Consider the following 12,443-nt stretch of genomic DNA (forward strand, 5'->3'; position numbering starts at 1 on the left):
AGTAACTAATCTACCGAGTCAAGAAAATAAAGAAAATTTGAGGTAACAATGCATTTGCCTCAATGGAAACACAGGCTACCACAAGATGGATTGCCTACAAATGAAAAAGGTCAAAATCAAATGTTTCACAAATGCTGAAAGTTCATCAAATGCAGTAGCCACAGCATTCAAAAGAAAGAAACAGCCAAAAAAAAATCAGGAGAAGTAATTCACAAGTACAATAACATCCCTAAAATAACATTTATATGTCGGCATTATTTCAGATGTCATGCCAACAGAAGAAAAACTTCATTAATGACATTTCCAGACAATAATCTTTTCCATGCATGTTACTCTAAGTGACCTACGAATTACTTGTGAGACCATAAGCAGAAAATAACGATGGAGCCAGTCAGCCACCAAATATAACGAAGGAAAATGCTAGGCTTTCAGCCAAAATTCAACCGAAACTGGTTACAAGCATGACCATTTCCAATCAGATAAGACGTAACAAAAGCACGATTGTCGTTGTTTGTTCTGGATCAAGGAAAATTGATCTGAGTGGAACTATTAAAAATACCCAATTGACAAATTGAAAACAAAGAAATTTTAAGAAGAGGGCATAGTAAACCAACTTAGGAGAAAAGAGCCACTTAGACCTGAATATAGAACGCCAGAAGCCATACCAATAATTTGGAGCCTCTGATCATATACAACAGAGACTATTTGCACGTTATCTGTTAAAGCTAGAGCAGACTGACGGTTGAGGCTTGTAAAAGATGATTGATGGCAGCAAGTTTTCCTATCGGAAAAAGATGGCCATGACTTCATGCGGAGAAATATTTTGTACCATACTGGAATCTGCTTACACACGCTAGCTCCACAAGCTCTAATATTTTTGCATCAAACACTTCAAAAACGAAGGATGCCACGTTTGCTTTTGATTTTGATTATTTTCAGTCATAATCTTCATGGGTGAAATAGGGATAGAGAAGCACCCAATAATGGGACTGACAACAAAGGCTTCCTCGGCCATTAAATTTGTCTCTACCAGCAGTTTCTGTCAAACCCATAATAGAGGTCACATCTCTAGCATTCTTTACATCCCATCATGTTCCCGAGGGTTGCCCATGATTTGCTGGAGTCCATAATATCAGAATTTTTTACAAACTCTTCGTTGTTGATCATCCAACTCCGAACCCAAATTAGTTCTTAGAAACAAAAAATCAAAACATTCCATGTAGAAGCCATACCTTCCTACCTAATTTCCTGATCCGGCTACAACTAGTGACGGATCCAGAAAATTTTTCTTGGGGGCGGACAACAATATCTTTTTATTTAGAAATAAGAATATAGTATAACATTATAAAACTATAGTACCTTATGAGAAAGATACGCTTTAAATGAGCTAATTCAATTTTCTACTAACATATTTAATGTTTTCAGATAGGTTGGGTTTTTTTTTTGCCTGGGTTTTTCCCCTTGTTTTTTTTTTTTTTTTTTTTTTTTTTTTGGGGGGGGGGGGTTAAATCTTACCAGGGTAAATGTAAAGGGGTGCAACTGCACCCAATCCCTAAATCCACCCAGGCTACATGTTTAGACAACACATCTCATCAATTAACACCACCCTGATTCTCTGTATCTCACTGAAGCCTATTTAACAAAACTACAAAGTTCCATTTATAGATATTTGTGAACCACAAAAACCGTAAGGCGCAGAGGCATGAAGAAAGGAATAAAAAAATAAGAATCAGGTAACTGAAAAAGCAAACCTTTTTTTTCCTTCACACAAGAATAAAATAGTTTTAGCACAATATAGTAATGGCAGTCTGCTAGGATGGGCTCAAAAAATGTTTCACGCATTATTTTAGTAGTAGAATCAAAAAATGTTTCACACATTATTTTAGTAGTAGAACCAATGCAGGTATCTAGCCAATTAAAAAGTCTCGCATTGATTGCGACTCCTGCCTACTAAAGTCACCTAATAAGTACCGTAATTTCCTTAAATTCACAAATGAGAGACACAAAGAGTTACCAAAATGCTTAAACACAGCCTAGCGAAACCACCTACCACAGAATTAGTCATATGTTCTTTTTAAGCCTGACCAGATAGCAGCACATAGTAAATTACATTATTGAAGTAGAATCTAAAAATATTTATCTTAATGTAAAATAAGATGCTTCCTCTATGCACCATCTTTTATAAGGAAATTAAATTGCATCTGAGACATGGAATTATTATCTCACCCATATACATTGTCAAGAATACCATCTGACCCTGGTAAGTTCTTAAGTTATATATATGAAAAGAAGCTTTACATATACAAAGGATCTCGAGTTTCCAAATGGACTCCATTCATTAGCGGAGGCCTGACTACCACGACCCCATCAAAGTTCAGAAAAATAAAAAGTAGAGACAATTTTTTTGCAACTGGACCAAGCATGCTATTTTTCACACAGTTACACCTAATCTACTAGCTTTCACTAAAAAGATTCTTGTATTCCTAATTCAAGGGGGAAAACAAAGATTTTCTTAATAGATGTCCCCAAGAAAAATTATACACCACCTCTCAAGGCAACTTTCCACATAAAGTGAGCAAATAAATACTTAATTCTCAAAAACCCATCTTGCTCTTCAAAATAAATCCTTTCAAAGACGCGAAAATAGCTAATCTAGGCAACTTCTAAATGTAGCCAAGAGGTTGATACTCACCACTTTGAATTGGGTGAATGGGTGGTTGAAACTACAAACTGAAAATTCACGCAGCTCAACATCATATACTACCCTGACAACAATGTAATGAAGTTTTGAAGATTTCCAATACGTTCTAACCATGGATCACATGGGCAAAATGTAAGCATCTAAGATCTGATCATGTTGTGATCATATTTACCTCTAGGTCTGGCATTCTTGATATATAGTACATGTTAAGAAAGCCAGAACAGCATATGTTGACAGTTGGTGAATAAGTAAAACATATCTAAAACATTTCAAATCTAGTTTCGGAATAATGTAGGTAATGTAGATCACATCCCATGGTTTGTGTCCCGGAATCACCATTTTCAACTTTAAAGGGTGAGTATCCCCACAGAATACTTCCTAACTATATCCACACGTACGCACGCCCAAGACACACACAAAACAAAAACACCCCACATGGCCCCAACTCTTAAATATCATCACAGGGAAAAAAATTTAACAAACCCTCCAATTTTGCTCTTTAACAAACAAGAAATAATAAACAGAATAACTAGTAGCACATGAACGTATATTATTTTATTCATGTTCATAACCTGCCTACACGATAATGCTAGTGTTAATGCATTGCTGTCAAAAAAACGTTCCCCAAGAAAGGGCAAAGTAAAATATTTTATATGCACAAATTCCTACGGTGTAGTATTAAAATTTGGTCCCCATGCATCGCACATGCCAAAGGATCTACGGAAGCATGAAAGAAAATGTTGGATAATATTCAGCTTGCAGCTTGCAAGCGAACTAGGATATATTGGATTACAGACAGTTGCCTAGCCAACTAGGTGCCTGACAGAGTGCAATTGCACACCAAAACTCCAGCACATAGCAGTTGCACCTCGTGCTCCAGTACACAATAACATTACTCTCTTGATAAAAGAACTCACTAGATTTAATACAAAGGTCATCAAGCACTTGATTGACAGGAATTAGACACAAAGGGCTGTTGCCCATCATGCTGGACTTCTATGGATGCTAAAGGTCAAATAAGACACCTTGTAGATGTTGTCAACTAGTCATATTTAATTTCAAAGGTAGAGAAAAATGACGAACCTGCAACCTGAATTGAAATACAGTCGTAAAATAAACACAACAATTTGATCAGTCCAGCATATGATAGATGCAATACTATTAATTCATACTCCTACATGACAACCAGTAAGTAATATACTGCACGAGAAATGAAGGGAAATAACACATATTATATCCAAAGTCATCGTCAAATGTGCTATGTAGAAAATCAAGTCATATACAAGTTCTATATTTATGCATACATGAATAGCATAAAGAAAAGAGGATTGCACCAAAAGATAAATTGGGTTAGTCTGGCCTTGATCAACCCAAGGTGTCGCAATGACCAGGATAAAGCACCAACATTAAATAGACTCCAAAACAGACAGTCCACACTAACTGGAGCTCAAGAAAGTAACTCGATGAAATATAGATTCTGAACCATTTAATCAAGCCTTTAACCAATATCAACAGCTTTTATTAGAGAAATATTTTGTACCATACTGGAATCTGCTTACACACGCTAGCTCCACAAGCTCTAATATTTTTGCATCAAACACTTCAAAAACGAAGGATGCCACGTTTGCTTTTGATTTTGATTATTTTCAGTCATAATCTTCATGGGTGAAATAGGGATAGAGAAGCACCCAATAATGGGACTGACAACAAAGGCTTCCTCGGCCATTAAATTTGTCTCTACCAGCAGTTTCTGTCAAACCCATAATAGAGGTCACATCTCTAGCATTCTTTACATCCCATCATGTTCCCGAGGGTTGCCCATGATTTGCTGGAGTCCATAATATCAGAATTTTTTACAAACTCTTCGTTGTTGATCATCCAACTCCGAACCCAAATTAGTTCTTAGAAACAAAAAATCAAAACATTCCATGTAGAAGCCATACCTTCCTACCTAATTTCCTGATCCGGCTACAACTAGTGACGGATCCAGAAAATTTTTCTTGGGGGCGGACAACAATATCTTTTTATTTAGAAATAAGAATATAGTATAACATTATAAAACTATAGTACCTTATGAGAAAGATACGCTTTAAATGAGCTAATTCAATTTTCTACTAACATATTTAATGTTTTCAGATAGGTTGGGTTTTTTTTTTGCCTGGGTTTTTCCCCTTGTTCTTTTTTTTTTTTTTTTTTTTTTTTTTTTTTGGGGGGGGGGGTGTAAATCTTACCAGGGTAAATGTAAAGGGGTGCAACTGCACCCAATCCCTAAATCCACCCAGGCTACATGTTTAGACAACACATCTCATCAATTAACACCACCCTGATTCTCTGTATCTCACTGAAGCCTATTTAACAAAACTACAAAGTTCCATTTATAGATATTTGTGAACCACAAAAACCGTAAGGCGCAGAGGCATGAAGAAAGGAATAAAAAAATAAGAATCAGGTAACTGAAAAAGCAAACCTTTTTTTTCCTTCACACAAGAATAAAATAGTTTTAGCACAATATAGTAATGGCAGTCTGCTAGGATGGGCTCAAAAAATGTTTCACGCATTATTTTAGTAGTAGAATCAAAAAATGTTTCACACATTATTTTAGTAGTAGAACCAATGCAGGTATCTAGCCAATTAAAAAGTCTCGCATTGATTGCGACTCCTGCCTACTAAAGTCACCTAATAAGTACCGTAATTTCCTTAAATTCACAAATGAGAGACACAAAGAGTTACCAAAATGCTTAAACACAGCCTAGCGAAACCACCTACCACAGAATTAGTCATATGTTCTTTTTAAGCCTGACCAGATAGCAGCACATAGTAAATTACATTATTGAAGTAGAATCTAAAAATATTTATCTTAATGTAAAATAAGATGCTTCCTCTATGCACCATCTTTTATAAGGAAATTAAATTGCATCTGAGACATGGAATTATTATCTCACCCATATACATTGTCAAGAATACCATCTGACCCTGGTAAGTTCTTAAGTTATATATATGAAAAGAAGCTTTACATATACAAAGGATCTCGAGTTTCCAAATGGACTCCATTCATTAGCGGAGGCCTGACTACCACGACCCCATCAAAGTTCAGAAAAATAAAAAGTAGAGACAATTTTTTTGCAACTGGACCAAGCATGCTATTTTTCACACAGTTACACCTAATCTACTAGCTTTCACTAAAAAGATTCTTGTATTCCTAATTCAAGGGGGAAAACAAAGATTTTCTTAATAGATGTCCCCAAGAAAAATTATACACCACCTCTCAAGGCAACTTTCCACATAAAGTGAGCAAATAAATACTTAATTCTCAAAAACCCATCTTGCTCTTCAAAATAAATCCTTTCAAAGACGCGAAAATAGCTAATCTAGGCAACTTCTAAATGTAGCCAAGAGGTTGATACTCACCACTTTGAATTGGGTGAATGGGTGGTTGAAACTACAAACTGAAAATTCACGCAGCTCAACATCATATACTACCCTGACAACAATGTAATGAAGTTTTGAAGATTTCCAATACGTTCTAACCATGGATCACATGGGCAAAATGTAAGCATCTAAGATCTGATCATGTTGTGATCATATTTACCTCTAGGTCTGGCATTCTTGATATATAGTACATGTTAAGAAAGCCAGAACAGCATATGTTGACAGTTGGTGAATAAGTAAAACATATCTAAAACATTTCAAATCTAGTTTCGGAATAATGTAGGTAATGTAGATCACATCCCATGGTTTGTGTCCCGGAATCACCATTTTCAACTTTAAAGGGTGAGTATCCCCACAGAATACTTCCTAACTATATCCACACGTACGCACGCCCAAGACACACACAAAACAAAAACACCCCACATGGCCCCAACTCTTAAATATCATCACAGGGAAAAAAATTTAACAAACCCTCCAATTTTGCTCTTTAACAAACAAGAAATAATAAACAGAATAACTAGTAGCACATGAACGTATATTATTTTATTCATGTTCATAACCTGCCTACACGATAATGCTAGTGTTAATGCATTGCTGTCAAAAAAACGTTCCCCAAGAAAGGGCAAAGTAAAATATTTTATATGCACAAATTCCTACGGTGTAGTATTAAAATTTGGTCCCCATGCATCGCACATGCCAAAGGATCTACGGAAGCATGAAAGAAAATGTTGGATAATATTCAGCTTGCAGCTTGCAAGCGAACTAGGATATATTGGATTACAGACAGTTGCCTAGCCAACTAGGTGCCTGACAGAGTGCAATTGCACACCAAAACTCCAGCACATAGCAGTTGCACCTCGTGCTCCAGTACACAATAACATTACTCTCTTGATAAAAGAACTCACTAGATTTAATACAAAGGTCATCAAGCACTTGATTGACAGGAATTAGACACAAAGGGCTGTTGCCCATCATGCTGGACTTCTATGGATGCTAAAGGTCAAATAAGACACCTTGTAGATGTTGTCAACTAGTCATATTTAATTTCAAAGGTAGAGAAAAATGACGAACCTGCAACCTGAATTGAAATACAGTCGTAAAATAAACACAACAATTTGATCAGTCCAGCATATGATAGATGCAATACTATTAATTCATACTCCTACATGACAACCAGTAAGTAATATACTGCACGAGAAATGAAGGGAAATAACACATATTATATCCAAAGTCATCGTCAAATGTGCTATGTAGAAAATCAAGTCATATACAAGTTCTATATTTATGCATACATGAATAGCATAAAGAAAAGAGGATTGCACCAAAAGATAAATTGGGTTAGTCTGGCCTTGATCAACCCAAGGTGTCGCAATGACCAGGATAAAGCACCAACATTAAATAGACTCCAAAACAGACAGTCCACACTAACTGGAGCTCAAGAAAGTAACTCGATGAAATATAGATTCTGAACCATTTAATCAAGCCTTTAACCAATATCAACAGCTTTTATTAGAATAAGGGCAGAAGATTACCTTGTGCTGAAGTCTCATTATTGTAGATATCAACAGCTTGTCGCCAATTACTTGCCTCAACTTTTTAACTAGGTCGGTCCTATTTATTTTTCTTGTCTGTTGAAAGGAGAGTGACAGCAGTCAAGGATTTGACTATGATGACAGTAAGATAAATATGAGGAGAAGAGGAACAATAACTACCTTGAACTCTTCATAATGCATATTAACTAAATCCATGTCATGAGCAGATACTTTGGTTGAAATTGCAGCAAACAACATCGAAAAGGGCATCCAAGGTGATGTTGGAGTTCGTGGAGGTCTACCGAACATTGGAGCTCTTTCCTGAGGCTGACTGGCCAGGCCTGGAGAGGGGTTGCCCTCCTTGTATGAACAAAATGAAATTTAATATCAGGCCAATCTGATGTGATCAGAAGACATGGCAAGGTAAATGGGCTACACAAGTACTTTCAAAGCCTGAACAGAAAATTCCTAGAAATACAATCTTCCCATAACGAACTAAAATAAAAAATGTAAGTGTTCCACTCTAGGCAGAATACAAACTAAAACAAATTTCGATAAATTTTAAATTGGGTGACTATCATGTGTTAATATACAGCATCAGCACCGACATCAATGCAGCATAATTGCTTGGACGGAGCTTGAAGATCAGACAAACCTCATCAGGATTAACTTGCTGCAGCATCCACTGTCAAATCGACATGTCACATAATGCTCGGAAAGAAAGAAACAAGGCTCATACCTGCAATAGGCTTTGTGATGAACCAGAATTTGTAAGCACAGATGTATTAGACACGCTTTCCTTTCCAGCCAAATTTTCTGCAGAAATATGAAAAACGAAAATAGCATTTTAACTTTAGAACTTTGTACAACCACCACCAAAAACCTCAAACTACCCTAATCACCTTCTGCTTTTTGAGGCACTTTAATAGCCACAACATATTCTGGGTAAATACGATTATCCATGTGCATTCCCCATACAATATAGTGCTTCGGTGATTGAAGATCATCAACACCACTATCAAAGTTTTCATCACTGGGCTGAAACTGGTCAGATCCATTGCAAACAAGTTCTACATTTCCCATTATAACCCGGCACAACATCATATGAATCATGCCATTTTCGTCGACATCAGAGTAACCAGCACTGGAAATAGTAATTGGTAAGTTATGTCTTGAGAACAAATCATAAGTCATAAGCACAATGACATAACCTAAATTCACATTTCAATTGTGTTAGCATTTAGACTGTTCCTAGAGCGGATAAAGAAAGAAAATCTCACCAGATATTGGAGCGATTTGCCGGAGCAAGATGAACACCTAACCCATATGCAGGTCCACGCATGGGCTTCTTAAACATCACCCTCTCTCCTGACATTACGTCTTCCACGGCATCTCTGGAAGAAGCTAGCCATGCATAACGAACATTTGCATTGCCCCGGAGATTCTTAGTGGCCTCAACTTCTTTGCGGAAAAGCTCAAAACGAATTTGCCCAATGTTATTTACCAAAGGTATTTTGGAGATGTTGGCAATATCCTTTGCATTAATAACTGAACCCAACCCATAGAGCAACATACTTTGCACAGCGCCAAGAGCACTGGGTCCACCAGTAGGCATTGCAACTTTCTCCTGACAAGATCCAGAATCAGAAACCTTTGGAAGGAATATAGCACATGGTTCATTCTCACCAACAACTTCTTCGAGATCATTAGTTACGTTCTTGTCATCTAACAACCCCTTAGTAGTGTTATTGTTATCTGAGATGATCTTAACACTATTATTGTTGTAGCTGGGAACACTCTTAATCCCCTTATCCTCTACACCAGCAGTTGCATTCTTGTTATCAAACACATCGATAATGCCTTTGTTCCTATCACTGGAAACACTTCTAATTCTCTTGACATTTGAGAAGACTTCATCATCGGGAGCCTCAGAATTTGCGCTTTCAGCAGCACTGAGTGAAATATCCAACTGTGAATTCATTTCTCGTGTTCCACTTGGCTCACAAGGCAAGTGAACATGTTTTCCTTCATCAGAGTCAAGGTACCCGTATGAAGCAAAAAATTCTGGGAAAAAACATGCCCCGTGTACGTCAATCCATGCAATTGGCTTGCTTGCCCCCGTCTCTGTATCTATGTATACCATGTGCACAAAATCCAACAACAGTTGCTGTTTCTGATACATAACTTCAGATATTGCCTTCTTCATTTGAAAATCTCCTAGTACAAGACTAGTAATATTGCCAGGAAAATCTTTCCATTCCCCATCCTGATAAAATAACACTCGATGGGGCAACCCACTTTTCATAAAATTCCGATAGTTCCTCAGAATATGCTTCTCCGGAGAAGAGTGAGATTTAAGTTTAGAGTCATCAGGTCTAATCATACCACAACACTTGAAAGAGGATGGTACCACATTCTGCTGTTGTGTTACCATGGCACGGCCAGCATATGCAGCAGGCGGAGCCGCTCTTTTTCTCTTAAGCTCGCCGGCAATTCTCCCGCCATTAACCAATGCCTTTACGTTCGTCGCTTCCATTTTTAAGTACTAAAGTAAAAGTAAACACCAACCAGTAACTAATTCTTTTCAATAAGCTTGTCTCCACGAAGCCTGCTTACCTAAAGCAAGCTACTCTCACTCATAAGGCTAGAGCCATAAAACCTCGGGTCTGGGAAGACAATGTGTGAGCTGAACCTAAAATAATAAACAGCATGTAAGCATAAGAATTCTCATGTAAGTGTATTTGCATGACAAACAAAAAGTTAAAAAAGGGAAAAGGAAAGATACACATTTCTCATGTGAAAAGAGACTCAACTGCCCCTTTTCAGGTACATATCTAATAACTGTGGAAGCCTATGTGTCTTACAGACTATAAATATAGGATTAGACAGGTTTTCACAATCAACAACTTCAGGTGTGCTTGCACACTCATAGTCATGCTTCTTCACTTACCAACACCAGTTTGTTTCCTTTTCTTTTACCTGCACCAGTTCTCTATTCCCTCTCTTTCAAAATAAAATTTTGTCAGGAACACAGATCCTTCATTATCCTTCAATCTGCAATCGCATCAGAAAGGAAACTAGCAAATATTTCTACTAGCCACCGTAAATGTACTAGTCAGAAGAATTTCTACTGGTGCTTGTTGTGTTACAAAACCATGCTCAGACCATTCCCTTCAAAGAACCAAGAACGTGAACTTTTTCAATGTACTAGTCAGAAGAATTTCTACTCGTGTTTGTTGTGTTACAAAACCATGCTCAGACCATTCCCTTCAAAGAACCAAAAACGTGAACTTTTTCAACATCATACATTCTATATTATGCTTTGAACTTTTACTTTTGCCCAAGTAACTGCAATTAGATAATGGACTATAGCTCATTGCATAATGGTAGTTTTCTAGCACCAGCCCACAAATTATCATAGATATGAAGAAATAATAGAAGCATGAATTCCAGATAATAGGGCACATCGAAGTATTGAACTGCTTGCAGTTGATGCCATTATTATCAATGAAAACAAGAAATACCATGCATGCATCCATAAGGAATTGTCACCGAACCTAATAAAAACAGCAAGCAATTCATATGCACGACCAAAGTCAACGCCTTTAGACAAATTCCCCCAAAAAATCCCTCCAATTTACAAAACAAACCCTAGCCAAAACCCCCAATTGCAGCTCAACCCGAGATCAAACCATCCTAAGCCCAATCAAACATCGACTCAACCAAATTCCCAATGATCGGAGGCCCGTCAACCCCAACAAAACCCTAACAGAGCCCGGATCCAGATAAAAAAAAAAACTAGGGTTCGCGACAAGAAAAAAAAGGCTAAAATTGAGATTATACCTGATGCGGTGAAGGGATAAACGGTTCATTTCAGAATTAGGGCTCTCTCTTCTCTCTCAAAAACCTAAAAATTCTACGATCTCCGAGAAATCGAAAGAGGAGCGAGAGCGCTGACGGCGTTAGATGAGGGGGAGTATAAAAACACCGCCTTCGGTCGGCCACACTTTCTCTCTCCCTTTCTTGCGCCTAAAGAAATCCACAAAATTAAGCCGACATTAAAAAGCACCGACGGTTGAGATTCAGTTTTGGACCTTGGCGCGAGATCGGACCGTTGGTTTGGTGATACTTTTTACAGGGCTGGGAGGGGAAACCGGCACGTGGCGTTTGAGTCGCTTGGGTTTGACTTTCACCGAGGGCTGACGGTTGCGGATATGTTCGTCGTTTGGGGGGGTTCACACTTCACGGTTATTATTGACCGCCTCGGTTCGTGGATGGCGTGCTGAAGCTTCTGTGTTAGGGGCTGTTTGGTTGGCTTTTTTTTGTTTGGGTTTCCCGGTCAAAAGTGTCAGTTTTGACAGCTTTACGTGCAAAAACGCTTATTTTGAAACGTTTTTTCAAGTAAAGCTGTCAGTTTTGACAGGAAAATAAGGGCAAAAAATGCCAACCAAACAGCCTCTTAAAGCGAATGGTGCCAAGAAAATAAAAAATTAAAAAATTTTCAAGAACCCAAAATATGATACTGACAGGGAGGACATGTGAAGTGTCACCCTCCTATTGCATAATGAGCTGATCATCATGCAATAAGAGGGGGGCATCTCGCTTGTTCTACATGTTGATCTCATAGTTTGGGTCCATATAGCAAAGCTCATAATATATTTTATCCCCGGAGTAAGGGGTATTATAATTTTCCGGATCATACTCCTCCGACTATATTATCTAGAGACCATTAGACTAGAATTTTCAGACTAATTTGAAAATAGTCTAGATCGACATTTGTT

General features: G+C 37.6%; 1 protein-coding gene across 1 annotated transcript in view; it reads right to left on the minus strand.

Moving 5' to 3' along the window:
- LOC109825114 (inactive poly [ADP-ribose] polymerase RCD1) overlaps positions 1 to 11,686 on the minus strand; it is a 12,186-nt gene extending 500 nt beyond the window's left edge. Inside the window, exons 1-6 of the mRNA XM_020391848.1 lie at positions 11,506 to 11,686; positions 8,943 to 10,354; positions 8,565 to 8,806; positions 8,402 to 8,478; positions 7,843 to 8,022; positions 7,663 to 7,758 (exon numbers count right to left, since the gene is read on the minus strand). Of these exons, the coding sequence (XP_020247437.1) occupies positions 7,663 to 7,758; positions 7,843 to 8,022; positions 8,402 to 8,478; positions 8,565 to 8,806; positions 8,943 to 10,198 (1,851 nt within the window). The 5' untranslated portion in view covers positions 10,199 to 10,354; positions 11,506 to 11,686. The remainder of the gene's footprint in view (positions 1 to 7,662; positions 7,759 to 7,842; positions 8,023 to 8,401; positions 8,479 to 8,564; positions 8,807 to 8,942; positions 10,355 to 11,505) is intronic.

The sequence above is a fragment of the Asparagus officinalis genome, chromosome 10 (genome assembly GCF_001876935.1).
Source record: "Asparagus officinalis chromosome 10, Aspof.V1, whole genome shotgun sequence".
Classification (NCBI taxonomy): Eukaryota; Viridiplantae; Streptophyta; class Magnoliopsida; order Asparagales; family Asparagaceae; genus Asparagus; species Asparagus officinalis.